The sequence below is a fragment of the Gossypium arboreum genome, chromosome 5 (assembly GCF_025698485.1).
Source record: "Gossypium arboreum isolate Shixiya-1 chromosome 5, ASM2569848v2, whole genome shotgun sequence".
Lineage (NCBI taxonomy): Eukaryota > Viridiplantae > Streptophyta > Magnoliopsida > Malvales > Malvaceae > Gossypium > Gossypium arboreum.
In genome coordinates this window covers 26,062,082-26,085,363 of record NC_069074.1, presented here as the reverse complement: position 1 = coordinate 26,085,363, position 23,282 = coordinate 26,062,082, and the positions used below count along the sequence as shown (strand labels likewise).

The following is a 23,282-nucleotide window of genomic DNA, read 5'->3' as shown; positions in this document are numbered from 1 at the left end:
TACTGCGCCTTAGCAGAAGGAGAAGGGCTGAGACCTTTTGTTTTCCTTTGATTGCAGCAGATTGCTTTGGGGGTAAGAGGTTTCTTGTTTGTAAAGTGGTGGGGCCTACGCGTTTTGCCCTTAAAGGGTCAATTTTGCACTAAATCCCGTGCATTTTCTTCTTGCCCAAATCTACTTCACTTTTGTTTTGAATTTCTTGACAATTTTGTACTGACTTTTAATTTGGTCCATATTAAATGCTAGGTTCGAAATTTGGGTAAATTATATTTTTAAGCCCCCTTGTTTCACGCGCGCTCCAATGTGGTCCTCCCTTCCCCTTTTATTTATATTTTACCCCAGAACTCCCATTTTGATTCCAATTAAGCCCTATTTTGTTTATTTTAGACACTTTTATCATAAAATTAATTTTTTTGGTATTATTATTAATATGTTATTACTATTTTTTACTATAATTTTTTTAGTTATTTTCCTATTATTTATTATATTATTTTTTACACTATTATTTATTATACTTATTATATCATTTTCATTATTTTTTTATTTTCATTTAATTTAATCAATTTGAGTTATGTTTCACATTATTATATTATTTATTTATTTATATATTTGTTATATGCTTCGTATATATATATGTTTTTAAAGTAAAACTAATTATTTTATGTATAAATTGTCATTATATTTATTACATTATTTGTTATATTATTTTTGTTTTTACTAATAATCATTTTTCGTATTATTTATGTTAATTTTTATATATATATATATATTTTATTAAAAGTTAATAATTTTAAATATAGTTTATTATACTTATTATATTTTATTTATCATATTTTATTTATTATTTTTTACCGTTTACTACTATTATTTTACTATTATTATTTATAATTTTATATGTATATATTTTTCACTAAAGTTTTTTTCAATATAATTATTAATAGACCTACTATATTATTTTTATATACCATAGTTTTTTTATCGAATATTTTTATACTAAATTATTATTATTTATTATTTTCACTTTCACTAATTTAGCATTGTTATTTTAACTTTACTATTATCATTATATATATACATCATCATTCGACATATTATTTTCACTTCTATTATGCATATTCGTATCGTTAATATCTTTATTGCTATGTTTGTTATGTTATTATATTTATTACTATTGTTATAATTATTGTTGATTTTCCTTATATTCACTATATTCTAGGTATTAATTTATACACCGTCAAGTTTATTATTATCTTGCTATTTTCATATTGTATGTTATCATTTTTTTGTTAAGTTTCAACCGCCCCAAATTCATTTTTATTCAAAGATTTATCCTCGATTGTTTTCAAAATAAAGGCAATATTCGATATTTAGGATCCTCGGGAGGATTGTGCCCTAACTTACTGGGTTCCAATTTTCCTCGTTGAACCTAAATAATCGAGTACCCTTCTTAAATCTAATTGTATGAGGTTCAAATAAAAACCTATTCTTGAAATTTGGGACGTTGCACCCTAACTTACTGGGTGTGGCATCGCGTTATATTGAGGATAGTGATTTCCAAAATCAAGGCAACCTTCGGTATTTGGGAGTTCTGAGAGATTGAGCTCTAACTTACTGAGTTCTAATTTTTCACGAGTCCCGGAGGACCGAATATCCTTCTCTTGAACCTTCATACATGAATTTTAAAAATCGAAGACCAACTTAGTCCCGAAGGTCTGAAATGTTAAACCCTAACTTATTGGATATGGCATTTTCCTCCTTCGAGCTGGGTAGGTCTTTACATTTTATCCAATTTATTCTAGTTTTCTTTTAAATAAAAGGATCGTACTCTAAAGTCTTTTCAAATTTTGACACCAACACATTAACTAATCAAATAGGTACCAATTTTTGGGCGTTACGAGGGTGCTAATCCTTCATCGTACGTAACCGACTCCCGAGCCCATTTTCTCAAACTTAGCAGACCAAAAAAATCATTGTTTTAATAGGCCCAAATGTTTTGTTAAAACGATCATTTTTAGGGTGGCCCAATCACACCTCAAAAAGGATTGGTGGCGACTCCATATTTTTAAAGTAGATCCACGTTTTTCAAAACTTAAAAATGGTTTCGACAATAGCTATAAAATTATTATTTTTAAATATATTACTAAAAATCACAATACACTAATACACTAAACACTAACAATTTGTAATCTAATCCCATAAATTATTAACAAAACAAATAACTATAACAAAATACAAAAACTAATAATTTATAACCTAATCATAAACTACTAACAAAATAATTATACAATTTTTTTAAAAAATTTTACATTGCTAAAAACTCACAAAACACCATAATTTTATAATAAATTACTAAAGTAATGCATTACCCTTTTTTCTTCTTATTCTTCTTCTTCTTCTTCCTTCTTCTTCTCTTTCTCCTTTCTCTCCTTTCTTTCTCACAATGGGTGGCTGCTTCAATATGGGGGGGACCATGCTTATAAGGTCCCCATAAAGTTTTTTTTTCCATGAGTGATATGACTCATGCATGGAGAAAAAATGGGCAGCATCTTGAGGCAAGAAAAGCAGCAGTAGCGAAGATCGCCAGGTGGAGCAGCAAGCAAAGACATCGGCAGTGGAGGCAGTAGCAAGCAGCAGTAGGTGGGACTATCGCGCCTACCTGTCAGGCACGACTAGTCGTGCCTACCTGACAGGCTCGACCCGTTTCGGGTATTTTTTACCTGTATAAAACCTATATTTTTACATATATATTAATATAAATATTAAAAAAATAATATAATAATAATTTTTTAAACGAAAAAAAATTAATATTAAAAATATCGGTTGCGCCTGTCAAGTAGGCACGACCTAAAAAAATATATCATTTTCGTAATTAATCTGGCTGACAATCGATTTTCGTGTATAATTTTTTTTATATAATATTGAGATAAAAAACCCGCAAAAATATCCACTAAGTTATTCTTTTATTTTTATCCATACGAGTATATTTATCACACACGTGTATGATAAATAATTACTTTCAATAACTACCCTAAAAATAACCATTACTCTAAAAACCTATTTTTATTTTAAATATAATTACTTTCAATAATTATTTCTTCACCCATTAATGAGTGTGATAAATTCTAATAAATATGCATTATTTTATATGATATAATATATAATGTACTATTATTTTTAAATATAATATGTTTTCTAATCTATTTTAAATAAATGGGAAACAAGATTCAATTAACTAGTAAAACTTATTAAAATTAAATCAATTTTTTACTTTCAGGAATAGTCCATTATTTTTAAATTTAAAATTTAAATCTATTTATTAATGCTATTAAAAAATTGTTAAAATTGTTGGTTTAACATTTTAAATTAAAAAACTCACTTGATATATATGTAACAAAAAATATTGTAACGAACTTAAATTTAATAAAAAATTTAACAATGCCAACTATTTTTAAAAATACATATAATCATTTTGATTAGAATAAAATATTTAAACTAACTAATAATATAATAAATGCTAAAATTAAAGTATAGGTTAAATTACAAATTTAAATGGAATGTAGGAATTAAATTGAAATTTAATCATCAGAAAGATTGAAATTAAAATTCACTCACTATGTTGTGATGTAAAAAAAAGAAAGAAAGGGAAAGACAATGGATAGGTTGTGGAAGGCTTTAGTAATTTCCTTTTATATATACTACGAACTGTAGGAAGCAAACGCAAGGTAGACCCAAAGTCTAGTGCAGTGTATTGACAGATCATCAACACAACAGAAGCGGGTATCATCTCAATTTTCTATGCTGCTTGATTTCGTGTGAGTTTTTAACCATTTTAATAATCTGAAAACAGAGAACCAGGCAGGATCATGTTGGTATTGTCACAAAATTCATCCATGTCCTCAAACATTTGTTTGAAGAACTTGATCTTGCCACGACAACTACATGAGCAACGAATCCAACAATAGTAATGCCCATGTATTTTTGTATCGCAAGATAAATTCCATATTACATCCTTGGAATTTGAGTCTTATGGAAAAGAAGCCGAAAACATGCTAACTTGTGAAAATCCCAAAGAAACATGGGGCAACAATAAATATACAATGGTAACCCCAAGATCAGACAGTTCCAGCAGCAGTATAAAATCCCTCCAAACATTGGAGTGCTGAACTAAGAGGTAAGTTTATTTTTATTACTTCCAGCAGTGTTTAAGGATTGGCTTTGCCTAGTTAGCAAGAAGCTAATTTACAGAGGTGGTCAACCATTGTCAAAGATAACACATTAAACACTAAAACACTCCTCAAAGGACTCTGATAAAATGAATTTAAAAAGGTTCGATAAGAGATTAAAAAATTCACCCGTAAAAGTCTTTGTTCTTATTTAAAGGACTATATTATTATATTTATAACATAATAAACAAAACAATAATAATATCATTTATTTTTTTAAGAAAAATCATACCTAAGAAGTTTGCGGTGGAGCCTTAGCATTCACGGCAACCTTACCGTCCTGATTCAGCGCCGCGACACCACCTGCTGTTGCCGCCGGTGCCATCGCTTGGCATGGTGTTACCGTGTAATAAACCTGTCTTCCTGTCCCATCGTAAGCCACCTGTACATATCTTGACTCAGGAACCCCACCCTTGGGCTGCATAACTGAGGTTGGGACTGCATTGTAAACCGGCTGCTCCCTGTAAACATCCTGAACTACCCGCTGCAACCCGTAGTAAGGCTGGCCGGCGGGTCCAGTTACCTGTCGCAATGTTGGTGGCTGCTGATAAACTCCGGCGGCCGGAATCAGGTAAACCGGTTGGTCAGTTCCTTGGGCCAATGCCATGGCCGTTGCTGGATAACCGGCGGTTGTTACATGTTGCTCCGGGAAATATGGCGTAGGCATTGGCGTTGGCATTGGCGTCGTTCCTGATCCTGGAGCTGGTGAAGTGGCGATTTTATCTGGAATTTTGCAATGATCTTGAGTACTGGAGGTTCTAGGATTAGATTCATCCATTTTCCTTTGTAAAATGCCTAGATCTTGAGTAGCAGCAATGTGCATCCTCTGCAATTCCTGGATCTGTCTCTGGATCTCTGCCGGAGACAACTGGTCCGGTGCCACATACCGGTCCTCTGGTCCGCATTCCGATCCCGCTGTCACATCCTTCGCAACAATCTCTTGAACAACCGCCGTCCCCGGAGCAGGGACCGAACCCTGCAAGTTCACCTTATCCAAACCAAAGAGGAAATCAGGATTGGCAACCGGCACTGCCGAAGCTGGAGGAGAAACGCCATCAATATTCTGAACCTGCAAAGAATTCAATGCGTCAACGAACCACTGCCGCTCAGACTTGGGTTCACTCCCACCAAACCCCGACGCCACAAGCGTTGGACTCAACGGGAAGAAAAACAGCCTCAACCTGGCCGGTTTGGCAGAGCCACGATGCAACCGATCGTATTCCAACATCATGTGATCAAGATCTTCATCATTCGTAACAGTAATCAACGCGTCAAGATCTTCACCAGGAAGTTGATACTTGAAACAAACCTCAGAATCTCCACCGCACAATGAAGATAACTTAGCTATCATAGCGGAGAACTTGATGTTACGATCAACAGCCAAGATCTTCGTATCTCCACCGACATAAGCAAGCTGATTATCATGTGATCGCGGCTGGATTTTGCCCCCATAACTGCACAAAAACTTGACCCTATAGTTACCATTATTATTAGCAGTAGCATTGGTTGATGGCGGGTCGTCCCATGACTGGTTTTCGGAGTCGATTTCTCGAGAAATAGGCGAAGATTCACCGGATTCCGGATACGAAGAGTAGGAAAAGTTCTCCATTGGAGGAATTTCAAGAGGATTTTTTTGGTCGATTTTTTTGGCTTAGCCTTTAGGGTTCCATTTCAGAAATGAACAACGGCGGAAATTAAGATTTGATTACACTTTAATAACTATGTGGACCCATTGGAGGTTGGGTTGATTGAGAGGGGACATTATTCAAAATCAAAAAGCAAATATTTTTAATTCCCATTTTTATCCTATTTTAAAAAATATAAGAATATGCGTGAAAAATTCCACTCATCTCTATATCATAAAAATCCTCTTCCCTTTTATTCTGCCACTCATTATGCCTCACTTATAAACTTTTGCTACAATTTTTTTCTCTAAATTTGGATCACACATGGCCAATGACCAATAATTAATGAGTTCGGAAATAACCATAAAGGATCAACCTTTGATGAGATTGATTTAGTAAATGTTCTCTTGAAAAAACCAAGATTCCTAATATCTCAACTGCACACACTATCAAATGAAGAAATAGAAAATTTTGACTACTAAAATAACAAATCCATCCTTTACTCTTCTTATCACACCAAGTTTGTTTACAAATTTGAGAGATTAATGCTAAAATGCTTTATCATAAATTTGGCCATTAATATTTACTTATTTTGTTAAGATGATCTTAATTGTATTTTTGAATCTTTTTTAGCGACAAATTTTTGTTCTTTTCTTTTCAATATACTTTTTCTAACAAATGTAATGATTAAATTTGATGTTTCAAATTTTCTTTTCTTTTAAAAAGTTTTCATCTTTTATAAGTTTGTTTACTGAGAAGTTTTTCTAATAAATTAAATTTTTAGATAATTACATCTATTTTTTAAAATTAAGATTTTTTTGAATTTAATGTATTATTTATTTATTTTATTATTTTTCACATATAATTATTTTAATGGGTTATTTAAGTAAGAAAAATGATTATATGAAACTGTGATTTCACTTCATTTCTATCTCTTTCCAATAAGAGAATGATAAATCAAATTTTTCCTCTTGATTTTTATTATTTTTAGTTGAATTTGAATTTTGGTAGTATAAAAAAGCTGAAAATCAAGAGGAAAAATCATTCTCCTATTAAAAAGGGATAGAGATGACGTGGAATTACAGTTGTATTTCATTAAAAATATTCGACATATGAAATTCCGCATCATCACGTTAATTTTTTTAATGGTACTTTCATTAAATTTGTTAGAAAAAAACAAATTGAAAAAAAAAAAAACAAAGTTGATGGCTAAAAATAGCTCAAAAATACAATTAGGGCAATTTTAATAAAACTTGCAAACATTAGTGACCAAATTTATCATTAAGCCATTGTAAAATTTAGTACATTTTCTAAAGTAAAAGAAAGAGAATTGGATTGGTTATACAAACTATTTGAAGTGGAGTAAAAAAATTACATTACTTCAAGATTGAACTCACAACAATGCGGTCCAAAGTAGCTTCAATTTCATTATCTTTATTTGGGAGCTCTAAATGTATTCAACAAGAAGTCCATAAATTTTCTTCCCAATTCCCAAATTCTTTTTTAGCTTTTAATTCAAATTATTTGAAAAAAAAATCCCATTCAATAAATATGTAGGAAAGAAAGTTACATTTCTATGAGTTTACAGAAAAAAAAAAAAAAGTGAAATGAATAAGATAATGTGGATTCTCAAAAACTCTCATTCAAGCATGTTTTTGATATTTGGCATTAAGTAAATGGAAAAGTGTGGTTAGAAGCTAAAGATAATTCTTCATTTACATATTAATATTAGACTCGAAAGGCACTTATAGATGCATAATAAAAGATGAGAGATTTTTATTCTTAAATAAGATTATACATATTTAATTTAAAAAGTGTAGAAATTGAATAAATTTTTATTTGATTAATAGTGATTTAAAAAATAATAATTTCATTTGGTTTTGTGTTTGACCAACTCTATAACTTACAAGGTAAAATGAAAATTGTAGTTATTTTAATAAGATAGTGACGTCTTTAGTCTTTGCCTTTTAATAACTGGCGTTATGGTTATGATAATTAAAAGATAATATTAAAATAAAGGGAAGGCGGGGGACAACTAAGAACAGAAGGGCTTTTAACCGTATTCCCGGCGGTAATGCCTCCAGCAAATACACCTTTATTCCCTGTTGCTTTTAAAATGGAAGGATTAAATACAAGATGACCTCATTGTATTTGGAATCTACGGTTTAAACACATTCACTATTAAATTCATTCTATCCAGGAAATGTGCATGTGTTTTGGGTTAGTTTGGCAATACTTTTGAAAAGTGATGTGGAAAAGTATTTTTAAAAAATTTAGTTTAAAATTTGAGTGTTTAGCATTGCTGTCAAAAAATATTTTTGAGAAATAAAATATCTATTTTAGACATGTTATTATCAAATAAAAATATACATTTAAATAATATTTAAATTAGTTAATATTATTATATTTTATTAAGAGCATAAAAAATTATTATAACTTCTTATTAATATTTTAATATATAAAATATAAATTTTAAATATTTTAAGCAATAAATATTAATTATTTATAAAATTTAATTAGAATATATAAACTATATTTTAAATATTTAAATATAACTATTAAATATTTGTAATTAGTATTTTAAAATTTTTTTATTTTTAATTAATGATTTTAACACATTTGTAATTAAGTACCAAGAAAAAAAAAAGGAAGTACTATGTTATTGGAGGGGTGAAAAAGTAATTTAGCATTAAAAGTGCTTTTGGGAGAGAAAAAGCTAAAAATTTTAGCTTCTCCTTTTCAGCTAAAAATTTCAGCCAAAAGCAACTTGTTCTGCACAACTTTTCTTCCAAAAGTGCTATTGAAGCCAGGAGTGCTTTTGAAAAGCAATGCAGGCTGTACTCTAAAATTTCAATATATATATATATATATATATGTGTGTGTGTGTGTGTTTTCTTTTTAACTCAGTTTAAGCGATGTCAGTCCCTTCTAAGAACTCTTAAATTCGACCAGATTCGTCCACTAGTGTTTTACTTCTGAAAATAAGGGTAAACTCGTCATTCGAGTTTACCAACATTTCTCTTTTCTTAATTTATTTAAAAAATTTATTATTTTAGTCATCCAATTAGATAAATTGTCAAGTTTAATTACTCTTGTTAGATAAATTATTAATTTTAGTCATTCTACTTTTGATTACTAGACGAAATCTTGACGTGACATTCTTCTTATTGATATAATAATAGATTTAGCTTTTAACACTTTGCATATTCTATCAATTTGATCACAATTCTAAAAAATCAATAAATTTAATCCTCAATATTTACACATTTTGAAAATTTAATCTAAATTCTAAAAATTTTAAAATATATATATAACTCTTAACTTGAAATATATTTAATTGAATAACAACAATTATATATATTAATATCTTATATTTTTGTATCGTTTTATAATAAATCATATATGTTTTCAAGTTTTTAAGATTATATATTTTTTGAATTTTAGAATTTGAATTAAATTGACAAAATGTGCAAAGTGTTAAAGGGTTAAGTTTGTTATTATATCAATTAAAAGACGGCCATTTCAACATTTTGTCTAGTGACCAAAAGCCTTTAACGGTAGAGTGACTAAAAATAACAACTTATCTAACGGGAGTGACTAAAATTGACAACTTATCTAACTGGAGTGACAAAAATAACAAATATTTGAAATGGGAGACCAAAATAGGAATTTGAGTGTCTAAATAGGTAGTTAACCCTAAAAAAAATAAAGGTAAAAGTACCATGGAGGCCCTTGATTAGGAGTCAAATTGCATATTAATCTCTTTATTTAAAAAATGGGCAAATTAATCATTGTACGTTAAATTAAAGAGCAAATTGGTCTTTTCTGTTAATAATTTCATCAATTTTTACTATTAAAAACTGAAGTGGCTGATAGAATAATTAGACAGATACACATGTCGTGTCACTAGACCTGTCCAGGGGCTGGGCCACTCGACCCGATCTGAAAGCCCACCCGAAAAAGTGGGAGGGTTTAGTAAAAATATAGGTCTAAAAAATGGGCTTGGGCAAAAAATAAAGCATGTTTAGAAAATGGGTCGGGCCTCGAGTAAGGCTTTTTTGGCCCGAGCTTGACCCGAATATGTAAAAAAAAATGTTTTTGTTTTTTTTACTATTTTCTTGTTATTATTATTTTTTTTACTATTTTGTTACCATTTCACTATTATGTTGCTACTATTTTGTTGTTATTATTTGGATATTATATAACTATTGTTTTATTGTTAATTTTGTTACTAATTTAGAGGCATTTGCTTGTTATGTTGCACTTATCTTAGTGTTATTTAGAGGTGTGCATGGGGGGCTGACCGACTGAGCCCAAGGCCCACAAAAAATGGGAGGTTTGGGTAAAATATAGGTCCAAAAATGGGCTTGGACAAAAACGAGGCTGTTTAGAAAGCGGCGGCCCTGGATAAGATTTTTTGGCTGTATTCTGCCCGATTTTAATATTAAATTATTTTTAATTTTTTTTATTTTTAATTTTAAGTAACTTTAGTACTTTGACTTTACTCTTTTGTTGTTTTTAATGTTATTTTGATATTGTAAAACTTTTGTTATTAATATAATTTGGTTCTTAATTTAGTTCTAATTTGTTTCAATTTTTCAATTTTAATATAATTACTTTTTATTATATTTTTAATTTATGTATTATTTTAAGAATTATTTTAGTCTCATTTTTTATTTGTTTTTTGTTTTAATATTTATTTTTATGTTTTTAAATGTATTTGATTTATTATATTTTAAATTTTTTTATTTAATAAAAAAAAAAAAAAAATTAATATGGTCGGGCCGGGCCGGGCTGGGCTCGGGCCTACTATTTTCTCGGGCCGGGCTTGGACAAATTTCTAGGCACATGATTAGGGCCGGGCCGGGCCCGGGCCTTGAAAACGGGCAAAAAAATTTTATGGACCCAACCCGGCCCGGCCCATGCACACCTCTAGTGTTATTTAAATATACATATTTTTAAATTTATTTTCAATTTGTTGGAAAACATTTATTTTAATGTTTTTAGTATTTTTGATCAATTATATATTTTAAAAATTATATAAAAAAATTAACACAGGCCCGGCCAAGCCCGGGTTTTAGCATTTTATTCGGTTGGGCTTGGGCAAAATTTTAGGCCCATTTTTCAGACAGAGTCTAGCAAATGGACCTAAAATTTTGGTTAAATCCAACCCGACCCATAGACACCTCTACGTGCCACATGTACCTCATTCTATTTACAAGAATCAATTTTTAATAGTAGAAAATTTTTATTTGCCAATTTTTAATAGAACTAGTTTGCTCTTTAATCTAATTTATAAGGATTAATTTATTAATTTTTTGAATAGAGAAGATAAAATACAAATTAACTCTTAATATAAAGACTTCCACAATAGTTTTACCAAATAATAAAATATTAAAAACATTTTTATTTTCAATTCAAAATCAACGTTAACTTATTCCAGTAGAAACTGGTGTCATGGCAGCCCTGCCCGCATATCCCGGAGGAATATCCAAGTTTTAAAAGAAGAAAAAGAGATAATGTGTGATGTTAAGTGGGGATTTGGACTTGGGAATAAACCAATAATTTTAAGCCGTCAATGATTATTTGCGTGGGGACAAAACTGATTAATGTATTCATGTTCAAAATTTATCATCATTTGTTGACTGAATCTTATTTTGAAAGAAAACATAGGATCGAAGATGTTAAAACGTATTATCTCCTCTTATTCAAGGGTTAAGAATAAATTATATATAATTCTAGATATTATATAAATAAGTACATATATAATCATAAATTAGATTGTTAAAAAAAAATTATCACCATTTAACTTGGCCGATCTTGGATTTTACGCAAAACCTAGGCGCACGCCTTGACAACAATTATAGGAAAAACAATGCGAAATTTGATTCAAATTTCAAGGAGTGGAGAAGCCACCGACGACTTAGGAAGAGAGCTAATCTTTGATAGGCACATTCAGTTCAATCTTTGACAATAAGTATTCAATTGCAGTATTAGATCCTATTTGTATTTCAAAAGTAAGAAATCAAGAGGCTTCGACATTATCAATTCATCACAAGACAGATTAATTTGTCAATGAAATTGTATAATTATTGCCCGTGCGCTTATTTATGAAAAACTCAAGCTTCGCCTTTAACATCCAATATGCTAAGACTTGTTCGACGAGGCTGCATAATCCTTATACTTGATCATCCCAGCATCGGCATGCTACGACTCATTTGATGTGGCTGCATCATCCTTATGCTTGATCATCCCGGAATCGACGAGAATCGGAATCTCTGCAGCAAGCCATGGGGCAAGTCCCAAACACAGTGCATGTGCTATTCCAAACCTAGGACTGCACAAATACAACAATTGAGTAACAGTTCCAGAAAAGGGTGTGCGCTAGATCTGAAGGATAGAATTATTGAATAACTGATATTGATAGAGAAGGATGTTAGCAAAATTCATGCAAGAGTGGGAACGGAGGTGGATAAAGCAATCCCAGTCCCTTCTGCCCCATGGTTAGCTCAAAATTGTCCCTATATCTTCCTTAAACTTCATGTATAACTTCAGATTCTATTGTTCTTTTAGATCAAAATCAACATAGTTTAGGTGCTACATATTAGACTGCATCAATAAGAACTAACATTTAGATCATTTGCCTGCATAGGACACATATTGAAAAGATCAAGTTTATCAAAGGACAAATCATCTATCCATGTAAGTAAAATGAAAATGTTCTGACGAAGAACACAGACAATGTCATGTAAACTTCCTCTACTTGATCAAAGGTTTCATTTCCATTACCAGTGTCCGACACATTCTGAATATAGGTACAATGAACATATGGTCATCCAAGTATCCTTTAAATACATGAAGAACTTAAATAAAATAAAATAATCCTATGTTACGACCCAAGTCCAGGCAACATAGAACCGAACATCTAGATTAGTAATTGTACACATTAAGCACACATCAAATGAAATCTAAAGAGAAGTAAGTATACTTTCTATTTCCTTAGTATCCTTTGATACTGAAAAAAATCATGATAGCATGAAATCCAATGAATTATAATTACCAAATCAGAAAAACAAAAAGGAAACCCTAAATTCAGCATACCAATTTTTTGCCCAAAGTGGCTTGAAATGCACGGTCAGACAAATCTTCCCTCCTCTGTACATCTACCAAAAAGGAAAAAAAATCAGATCAGCAAATCAAGCAATTAACAGAAGAGAAAAGAAGAATCAAATTTCACCTTCTGAGTCTTGCCATCGAGTTCGGGCAACTCGAGCTCGGGAGCAGTGGCCGGATAAGTAACGGGGATATCAAACTGGAGATCGAATTCGTACTTGAGAAGGTTATGGACGTACCAACACTTGCCGGTCCAACGAGTCCCTTCCGGATTGGCGGCGGATATCCCGAACCAATCGTTGTCGTTGGACTTATTCATCTGCGTGTAGGCGATCAAAGCCTTATACTCCTCCTTCAGCCGCTGAGTCCATGCCGCTCCGTCTCTGGGACCCGCCTTCGTCGTCAGTAGCGGGATCTGTGTTAGCGTCGACTTCGTATTCGGGTCCCAGCCTTCCATTTGCGGGTTTCACCTCTTTTGCAAACCCTAGATAATTTATACCGGGAATCCGAATTCTGACGTATCGCTGCTTGTTAAAGGTCCAGTTATTTTTTTCCGGGAAAATAAATGTTATTATATCAGATCAATGAGGGTATAGATGGAAATTCGATCTTTATTGTGGGAAATAGATACAGTAACATAATTTAAATGCTGTCCCCATAATTCAATATTAATCCGGTTAAAGATTTTTAATTTCTATATTATAAGTTTAGGGTGCGTGTTAATCGTACCAAGTTTTCTATGCATCTTTGAAATCAGGATGACTATTATATGATTATTATATTTCGAATTTGTAATTATTGAGTTTATGGTGAACTATTAAAAATTAAATTGTAATAATTTAATTTAAATTTTACTGAGAGAATTATTCTTTAATTAATAGATTATTTTATCACACAAACAAAATTGAGAGAGATGCTTATTTCAATCATTTTTATTTCTCTTCATTGAGTGATGGGGCTCAAGGCTAATATATTTTATCTCTTATGTAGCGAAGTGATCATGAGGTTTTCAATCGACAAATGTCTTGTAATGGGAAGTTTTGAATATAATTTAGCAAAGGTCTTTGTTGCAACATTCAGATAAGTACTAATATTCTGTCGGATTTCAATGGGCATTGTAACGACCCAATTTCTGTTGGCAACAAAAAAGTCAATTTCGGAATTTAATTTATTAAGTTGAGTTGTTTGAAAAGTTAATCCGAGAAGGTTATGAGTTAAATATGAGTTTAAGAAATGGAATTAGCTAGAAATTAAAGTGATTAAGCTGCTATAAAATGGTATAGAGACTAAATTGTAGGAATTAAGAAACAAGTAAATAGTAATTGAGAGACTTAAAATCAAGGATTAAATGTGAAATTAAACCATTGTTAAAATATGGATAGTGGATTGAAATGATCATGTCTCTTAAATCCCACTAATTATTTCATGAGCTATTATTGATCATTGATAATTATATAAATTTTATTAGAAAATTAAATAAGTATGTAATATAGGCTAGTGGGAGAGAGCTCATCTCGTCTTTCACGTTAGAAACGAAGAAAGAAAAAGAAGAGAGTTTTACCATTTTTCCTCCGTAGCCGTGACCGATTCTAGCTAATTGGTAAGTTTTCTTTCAAATTTTAGTTGAATTATCAAGTAAAGATAATTGATAAATCAAGCCCAAGTGTTGAATTAGTTAATTGCTAATATTTGTGTTAGTTACCATTAAAGGAACCTTAAGATAATATGCTTGAAATTAAGAAGCATATAGTGGAATAAGTTTGTTGTTGTAGTAGATATGTTGATAAATTAGATGGGTAACTTGAAATGTTGTTAAACTAAGTTGAAAGTTATTGGGTATGTTGTTGGGGACCAAATTGAATAGAATTAAAGCTGTTAAAAATTTATGCTATTGGTTGAAAACTTGGGGTCCCTAGTTATTATTTACAAAATTGGATTTTGTTTCGATAGAAAGGATCCGGAGATACAAAGTTTTTGGACATTAGTGTCTTAAGGGACCAAATTGAATTAAATGTATTCATGTTTGATTTTAGTAGCCTTGTGTTTGAAGGTATAATTAACAACGTTTCAATAACCGTATTATCGAACGTAGTTAAAGACAACACTGAAACGCCAAAGGCAAAAGGGAAGGAAAAGGCGAGCATCAAATAAATATCACGATTTGTGCTAATATGATTCACTTTCAATTTCTTGTTTAGTTCCATATCCTTGAAATCTTGCAAAGAATGATAAAATATTGTACTTATATGAATTTTCATATAAATGTTGATACTATGATGATAGTTGATAATGTATATTATACATAACTAGCATGATTTGAACTTATAAGTGTTGGTGATAAAAAATATAATGCCTTGATAATGTGTTTATATATTTGAGTTATGATTTATGATATATTGGTGATTCTATGATGCTGAACATTGATATATGCTAAAATGTTATTTAATATTGATATTGTCCCATTAAATGATGTTAGATGTAGTTGGGTTGTAGTTGTCACCAATATAGTGATTTACTAGTTCCAATTCCTCAAGGGACATGCGCAAATACTAAAAGTTATTGTTGCCAAGTAATCCGGGATGACAGAATACAATAGTTCAAACAAATACTAAAAGGCATCATTACTAGGCAACCTATGATGGTAGAATAAAATAGTCTCAATTCCCAAAGGTCGTGAACTTACTCGTTATATAAATCTGAATATTTGTTCTAAAGTTTATTGTCGGATAATGAGGGCAAAAATGAGTAAGTTATGAAAAGCGATAGTGAAATGACATGTTAGAATCGAATATGATAGATATGGTTGGAATAAGTATTGAATGATGAATGATAAAATTGAGAAATTGAGATTTATATTAATAAATGATATGTCAATGTACATTACATACACATGAAAGAAAAGGAAAAAAAAATTATAGACATAATATCCTGAGGGTGACATAAATCTTTAATAAATTGGTAACATTTAATGACTATATACCTTCGTGGTAAATTTTTAATGTAGAATCTATGATGAAAAGAAAGATTAAAATAGTGTTACTTATTATAATATAATTGCATAATCGATATTAGTTTAATCTAATTATATATTGAATTTGAATTATATTAGTATCATTAAATGTATAATATTCAACGTACGATTTTGTTTGTTTCTATACATAAATTTAAACAAGTTTTGTTAGATTGAGGATCTCAAAAAGCATTTAGGACTCAACTGCCTATGTTTTTGTTGTCTATATTTGGTCTAAGGCATGTACCTAAGTTGGGTTATATAATTTTATGCTATTTTGGTTATTTGGTGTTGGATATGTCCTACGGTTGAATTTGGTTATTCAGATTTGATCGATGTCTTTTACTTATTTGATAATTGGTCCATTTATGCTTAGTAATGATACATGAAATGGTATAATGCTATCTTGTTTTGCATGTGTTATGATGTGATAAATGAGTATGTATTGATAGGGTGTAGTTTGGGTTTATGTTAAGCAAATTTTTTTAAGTTGGAATTCATGTTGAATTGTTGTGTAGTATAAGAAAATGACCACTTGGTCTCGAGACATCAAGATGTCTCTGACACTAAGAATAAAAATGACCAAGTTATGTATTTTTGGGTTGAGGTCTTGAGACATGTTGAGCATGTATTGAGACATACATCGTCGTGTCTCAAGACAAGTAAACATCGGAGCTAAATTAGTAAAACAAGGGAAGTGTGTATCAAGATCAGTCTGGAGACATGAGGGACCTTGTCTCGAGATTTGTACCCCAATGTCTCGAGACATAGCATCATCGAAACAAAAATACTAAAATAGGGAAAAATTCTATCTCGAGACATAGACTTTTTGTCTCGAGACACATTGTTGAATTTTGACAATTGAGTTTGGATTCAAGTCCTAACTCCGAGTTTTATTTTGTATAATTTTCATGGCTTGTTGGTTAAGGATCTTTAACATTATTAATGTATGAATATGAATATGATTAATGATTAAATTGATATGAATGATAATCATGAATTATACTTTGTTAATATTTGTCAAGTTAGCTTGAGTTGCTTTGACGATATAACATGGCATCACACATTCGGATCCAAAGACTAGGTCGAATGTGTGGGTGTTACAAGCATCAAGTGAAGTTAGCCTGGTTGAAGAGGTAATTTGGGAATCTCCCACAGAATCCAACATATGTTCAACTAAATTGTCGTGCTAAAGCATATTGGCTTTGATTGGAGGTGTGTTGATTCTGGAAAACGCGTCTATACGTGAAAAAAAGCAAACAATTTTAACAAAGTGAAAACGCGTTTTACAAGGTTTGTTTTCACTGTCATGCCATATTAGTGAAAACGTACCCTGTAGGATACGTTTTTTCTTTCTCTCTATAAAAATAACATATATGAGGAAATTAAAAAAAAAAACATAATTCTCAAATTAAAAAAAAATATATATCAGCAGATAAATCGCCCTAATATTGTAAGGCTAAATAAAATAATTGGGATTTTATTTGAAAATCAGCTTCCAAACGAGATAGGTCAAGTTTTTTATTTTATTAATTTCATTTTCGAGATGATAATATATTATTAACGGGATTTAAGACGCAACTAGGAAGCCGCCAATCACATAAAATTCAGTTTTGAATTTTTAAAAAATGCAAATTTAATTTTAACATCATTAAAAGGCTTATGATAAATTTAGTTTAATTACTATATCACAAAAATGTCATAGATTTTTTACATGACCATCGAATGAAGTATTTTTATAATTTCAAAATGTGAGTTTAATAAAATGGTTTTAACTGTAATAGCAATTAAATTTAAAATTTGAGGTGTTAGATTTCTGAAAATAAAATAAAAAATTAAATTTCAAATATATAACTAACAATTTTTTTTTTTGGTATTAAGCGTAATCAAATTTGAATCAAAGTTGAAATTTAAGTAAAACTTTTTCAACACTAATAAATTCAAGATTATATAAATAATTAGATAGAAATCCGCTACCACAATTTCTAATCACTTGTTCATAAAACACCGGACAGTTGTTTAATCCTTCTCTTAAAATTTTTAATTCATAAAGAAATATCATTACAATAAAACTAATCCAATTAAATAAAAGAATTTTAGTATTGCATTTAGATATTTTGAGTAACTGTTCAACATAATTCAGCAGAATTCGTATTGCATTTTTTCTTAGAAAAGAAGAAGAAGAAAAAACCCATCTAGGTCAAGTTTAAACTTAAATAGTTAAATTTGCAGTTAAGTATCGGAATAGATTTAGTAACTAACTTTTTTATATTTTGTATACCTATTAAGAATAGATACTAAACACGAATTTAAAAGCTACTTACTGATTAATATCACGAATTAAGCTGGCTTTAAATTCGATGGAACTCAATTTAGCTTCAAAGCTTGGATTTTAATTCTCTCCACCTCTTCTTCCTTTTTGCCTTTTACTTGTCAGAATCCTATTACGTACCTGATGGGGCATCGTTTATTCTTAGTGTCGATCATTGACTTAGCGGGACGACTTTGGAGATAATTGGAAGACGACCAGACCTGAACCTTAGTCTCCACAATGTTTTCTCGGTAAGCAAATTAATGTGAAAGCTCGATCCTGTTTCTTTTCTGTTAATTAAACGTTCGCTGGCATGGCAAACGCCTGTTTTAGCCTGGCGATTTTCTCTCTCTTTATGTCTGCTGTTGTGTTTCAGCTTACTACTACTTTGTTGCGTAAAATGTGATGATGAACTTCAAATATTGTTGTACCTGAGATCGGCTTTCAATGAATCAAGTAGCACTGCTCTTGATTCATGGAAGGCTACCGCCGGTTCTGTTTGCAGCTTCGAAGGAATCACTTGCAACGCAGAGGAGTCGGTTAAGGAAATCGAGCTTTCAAATCAGAACCTCATCGGTGCCCTTCCTTTGAATTTAATATGCCAGCTTCAATCATTGGATATGCTTTCCTTGCGGTACAATTTATTAGAGAATTTCATCGGTGAAGAATTGAGTAATTGTGTAAAGCTTCAATATTTAGATCTTGGAAACAATGTTTTTGAGGGCCCATTTCCAGATCAGATTCTGGAGCTAAAGAAACTGGATTTTCTTGATTTGGGGTATTGCGAAATTAAAGGCAGGATTCCTCGAGCAATTGGAAATCTCACTGAGCTTACTGATTTACAGCTTCAAAACAATGGTTTATCTGGAAAATTCCAGTGGAGATTGGAAAGCTTCACAAACTCCGGCGGCTTCAGCTTTACGATAATCGGTTACAAGGAAAAATTCCGGTTGGATTGAGAAATCTGACAAAACTTGAATACTTGGATGTCTCAAGGAACCAACTCGAAGGAGATATCTCACTATTGAGGTACTTGTCCAACATGGTAAGCCTACAACTCACTGCGAACCTGTTTACAGGCATAGTTCCGGCCGGAATATGGGGATTACCTAAAATGGTTACCATTGACGTTACTTACAATCAATTTGAAGGTCCAATTACATCTGATATAATAAATGCAAAAGAAATTAGGAGACTGTCAACAACAGAGAATCAGTAATCAGGTGAGTTGCCAGAGGAGATTTCAGAAGCTACATCTTTGGAGATAATTGAGCGATGCTGCAATCAGTTTTCGGGGAAAATCCCTCATGGAATTGGGGAACTGAAAAGATTGAGCAGCCTTGAATTGCAATATAACAGGTTATCTGGTTCTATACCGGAGTCGTTAAGTTCTTGTCGTTCTATCACTGTCATAAACATGGCTCATAATCATCTTGCATCTTGCAGGGAAAATCCCTCGTGAAATTGGGGAACTGAAAGGATTGAGCAGCCTTGAATTGCAAGAAAACGGGTTATCTGGTTCTATACCTTCGTCTTTGGGATCTTCGCCATTATTGGACATTCTGGATTTGTCTCAAAATGAACTTTCCGGTAACATTCCAAAGAGTTTGTCGTCTCACAGTTGGAGGGTTCTTTATCTATCCAATAATCGGTTAAGTGGTCCTATACCACTGTCTCTTGTCATTGCAGCACCTGAGCGTAATTTCGAAGGAAACCCTGGCCTCTGTAGTTCAATTATCAAATCTTTCAGGCAATGTCCACCAGACTCTGGCATGTCTAAAGACGTTCGTACGCTTATAACTTGTTTGGCTCTTGGAGGTGCAACCATCTTGCTAGCTTCACTCGGGTGCTTCTTATACTTGAAGAGAAAAAAAGATCATGGCCCTTGTTTGAAGGAAAAATCATGGGCAGTCAAGTCCTTCCATAGGTTAATTTTAACTGAAAATGAGATTTTGGATTCCTTACAGCAACAGAATCTGATTGGCAGAGGAGGGTCTGGGAATGTTTATAAAGCAACACTTTCTAATGGTTTAGACCTCGCTGTGAAACACATATGGCTTACAGATTCTCATGCCAGCCGAAGGAGCCAGAACAGTAAACCAATCCAAAGCAAACGTGACAGTAAAGCAAAGGAATTCGACACAGAGGTGCGGACATTGAGCTCAATAAGACATGTCAATGTGGTAAAGCTTTACTGCAGCATGACGAGCCAAGAGGCCCAAGACTCAAGCTTGTTGGTATACGAGTACTTGCCGAATGGGAGCTTGTGGGATCGGTAGCATACGTGTAGGGAAACGGAGCTTGATTGGGATACCAGATATCATATTGCAGTTGGGGCAGCTAAGGGACTGGAGTACCTTCATCATGGATGTGAAAGGTCAATGATCCATCGGGATATCAAATCAAGTAACATATTGCTGGATGAGTTTTTGAAGCCTAGGATTGCTGATTTTGGACTCGCCAAGATGGTTCAGGCCAATGGTGGTCAAGACTCGACCCATGTCATTTTAGGCACCCATGGCTACATAGCTCCTGGTAACTTACTTTCTTGCTGTTTAGGAGATTATTTGACAGATTCTGTTGGTTAATAAAATTAATGGTAAATTCTGTAGAATATTGCTACACCTACAAAGTAAACGAGAAGAGCGATGTGTACAGTTTCGGGGTCGTATTAATGGAGCTAGTGATTGGAAAAAGACCAACTGAGCCAGAATTTGGTGACGATGAGGACATTGTGACTTGGGTCTTGAGTAAAACGAAGGACAAAGCCAGTGTTTTGAGCATAATAGACCCAAGAATTGCAGATGCTTCGAAAGAATACGCTACCAAGGTGTTGAAAATGGCCATTTTCTGCACCAACACGCTGGCGGCACTTAGACCCACCATGAGAACCGTGGTTCAGATGTTGGAAGCGGCAGAACCGCGCCAACTGGTCACCGTTGCTATCGGTTAGGACTGAATAAAAGGAAAGAAGAATAAAGATTGTGATGAAAAGTTCAGTCTACAATCACGAACAACCTTGTAATATGGTAACATCTTTGGTTTTAGCACAAACAGTTCAGTAATTAAAGTATTAGCCAGAGCCTGTAAGCTGTTACGCTTTAGTGATGTTTGAATTTAGTACAAATAGTTAAGTATCTCCAAGAAAATTGTATAGGTTTAAATTACATTTTGATTATCAAACTTTAAAATTTTACGATATAATCATTAATATTATCAATTTATTTCATTTTCGTCCTTAAAAGCTAATTTTAGTGCCCATTGATAAATCAATTAGGGACTTCAAATGGATAAATATTAATAGGTACTACAATAAAATAGTATGGCCCAACTGGTTTCTTGCATTATAAAATATGGAGTAATAATTGATAAAGAAGGAATATGTAAAGGCTTGAATGAATTTTGAATAAGTTAATGGACTTTAGGGTCAAGAAAAGAAGAGTGCCAGACTTCAGCCCATTCAGACAGGATTTTCAATTATGTGGTACCATAATCACTTAAAAAAAATTTTATGGACCTAAATATTTCCACATTTTGAGACTTTATGAAAAGATAATTACAATTTAACGAGTATTTTCTTTTATTTTAAGTATTTGAAGGACAAGAAATAAACATTAAATAAAAAAACATTATAAAATATAAATAAAATATTTAATTAACAATTTTATTATCTAAATCGAATAGTTGATAATAATAAATTTACACTCTTCAAATAGAATCACATTATATAATGTATATCTATATATAGAATATCAAAATTCATCATTAATCAAAATATATTTTATATTAAATTATAAATTCGTTGATTGAACTTTATTTAAGTTAATATCATTACTATTTTATAAGTTCGAGAATTATCTATAACCCTTACCAACTCATAAGGAGATAATACATTTTAACGCACTCAAACATATGTCTTCTTGTATTGACAATAATACCTATACCAATCGAATTAAGGCTCAACCAATTTATCATTTAAATATATTAAATACATAAGTTTTATTATTTAAATAAAAATCTAAACTAAATCCATCTAATTAAATTTGAATTGAAAAATAAGTTGACTGATGAATATGTGAAAAGACTAACATACAATAATGAAAAAAATCTTCAACTATTACACTTTATTCAAATAACCATTATTCTTTTTCTTTTAATCAAATAGGCTTCTATGTTGTTCGAATTTTTCATAGAAAACATTGATTTTAACTAAAAGTAAAAGTTACTTCAATTTTTAAACCAATCAGCATTTCATGCTTTAAAACTAATTTGGTAGAATGAATTTTACTGATTTTGGTTGATAAAAATATTAGTTTCCTTTAGTTTTACATATTTCACAATCTTATTGATTATAAAAGTATTTAATCTAAACTTCTAACTATGTGACTAAAACTATTTTAACTAATCAAAATTTTTAAAAAATTGAATTTGAATATTGATAATTTAGCTGATTGAATCCGAACTCAATTGGTATCAGTATTGTTGCTAGTACAAGAGGACATAGTTCGAGTGCGCTGAAATGTATTATCCTCTTATTTAAGTGTTGTGAAGGGTCTATAGATAGTTCTAAACATTATATCAAAAAAAAAAAAAAAATTAAGAATCGTAATATTATACTCGTATGAAAAGAAGTAAATTAAAAAATTAAAATGCATAAAAAGATTTTATTACATTAATGGGGAACACTTATGAAGTTAAATGTATAATAAAGAAAATGATTATAAAAAAGTTGACAGATTAGGGCAAACCAAACCCTAGTCTACAGATGGAGAAACCGATAATGGTTGAAAATTTGAGAAAAGAATTGACCTTCCAACAGAATAATTCTTATTCTCCCTGCTTTATCAACAGGATATGATTATAGAAATAACATGAGATTTTGTGGTTAGAAGTAGAAGTCGTCAAAGTTAAAATGGATGTCTATTTCAACACAAAAGCAATGAGATTTTTTTTTTAGTTTTTGTTTACATATCCGCGAATTCATTAAATCCTCAAATAAATCA

The 23,282-nt window shown here is 31.4% G+C and overlaps 2 protein-coding genes, 1 long non-coding RNA gene and 1 pseudogene across 3 annotated transcripts; 2 read left to right on the top strand and 2 right to left on the bottom strand.

Moving 5' to 3' along the window:
- Nucleotides 1-4,162: 4,162 nt before the first annotated feature.
- On the bottom strand, nt 4,163-6,000 carry LOC108449925 (uncharacterized). The gene has a single exon (XM_017747309.2). The coding sequence runs from the start codon at nt 5,827-5,829 to the stop codon at nt 4,453-4,455; it is 1,377 nt and encodes a 458-aa protein (XP_017602798.1). The 5' UTR covers nt 5,830-6,000; the 3' UTR covers nt 4,163-4,452.
- Nucleotides 6,001-11,768: 5,768 nt separating this feature from the next.
- Nucleotides 11,769-13,535, bottom strand: LOC108450301 (ubiquitin-fold modifier-conjugating enzyme 1). The gene is made up of 3 exons (XM_017747862.2): nt 13,083-13,535; nt 12,947-13,008; nt 11,769-12,182 (listed from the first exon to the last, which is right to left on the bottom strand). Exons 1-3 carry the CDS (start codon nt 13,413-13,415, stop codon nt 12,053-12,055), a joined length of 525 nt encoding a protein of 174 aa, XP_017603351.1. The 5' UTR covers nt 13,416-13,535; the 3' UTR covers nt 11,769-12,052.
- An 856-nt stretch (nt 13,536-14,391) lies between these two features.
- LOC128293356 (uncharacterized) lies at nt 14,392-15,331 on the top strand. The gene is made up of 2 exons (XR_008283541.1): nt 14,392-14,558; nt 15,009-15,331. It is a non-coding gene; the product is annotated as an uncharacterized LOC128293356 (long non-coding RNA).
- A 3,217-nt stretch (nt 15,332-18,548) lies between these two features.
- LOC108450868 (receptor-like protein kinase 7) lies at nt 18,549-21,523 on the top strand (annotated as a pseudogene).
- Nucleotides 21,524-23,282: the final 1,759 nt, after the last annotated feature.

Coding starts and splice junctions, on each gene's coding strand:
- LOC108449925 (XM_017747309.2), bottom strand. CDS start 5,829: ATGGAGAACTTTTCCTACTCTTCGTATCCGGAATCCGGTGAATCTTCG.
- LOC108450301 (XM_017747862.2), bottom strand. CDS start 13,415: ATGGAAGGCTGGGACCCGAATACGAAGTCGACGCTAACACAGATCCCG. Junction 13,009..13,082: donor TCGATGGCAAGACTCAGAAG/GTGAAATTTGAT, acceptor CCTTTTTGGTAG/ATGTACAGAGGAGGGAAGAT. Junction 12,183..12,946: donor CCACTTTGGGCAAAAAATTG/GTATGCTGAATT, acceptor GTATTTGTGCAG/TCCTAGGTTTGGAATAGCAC.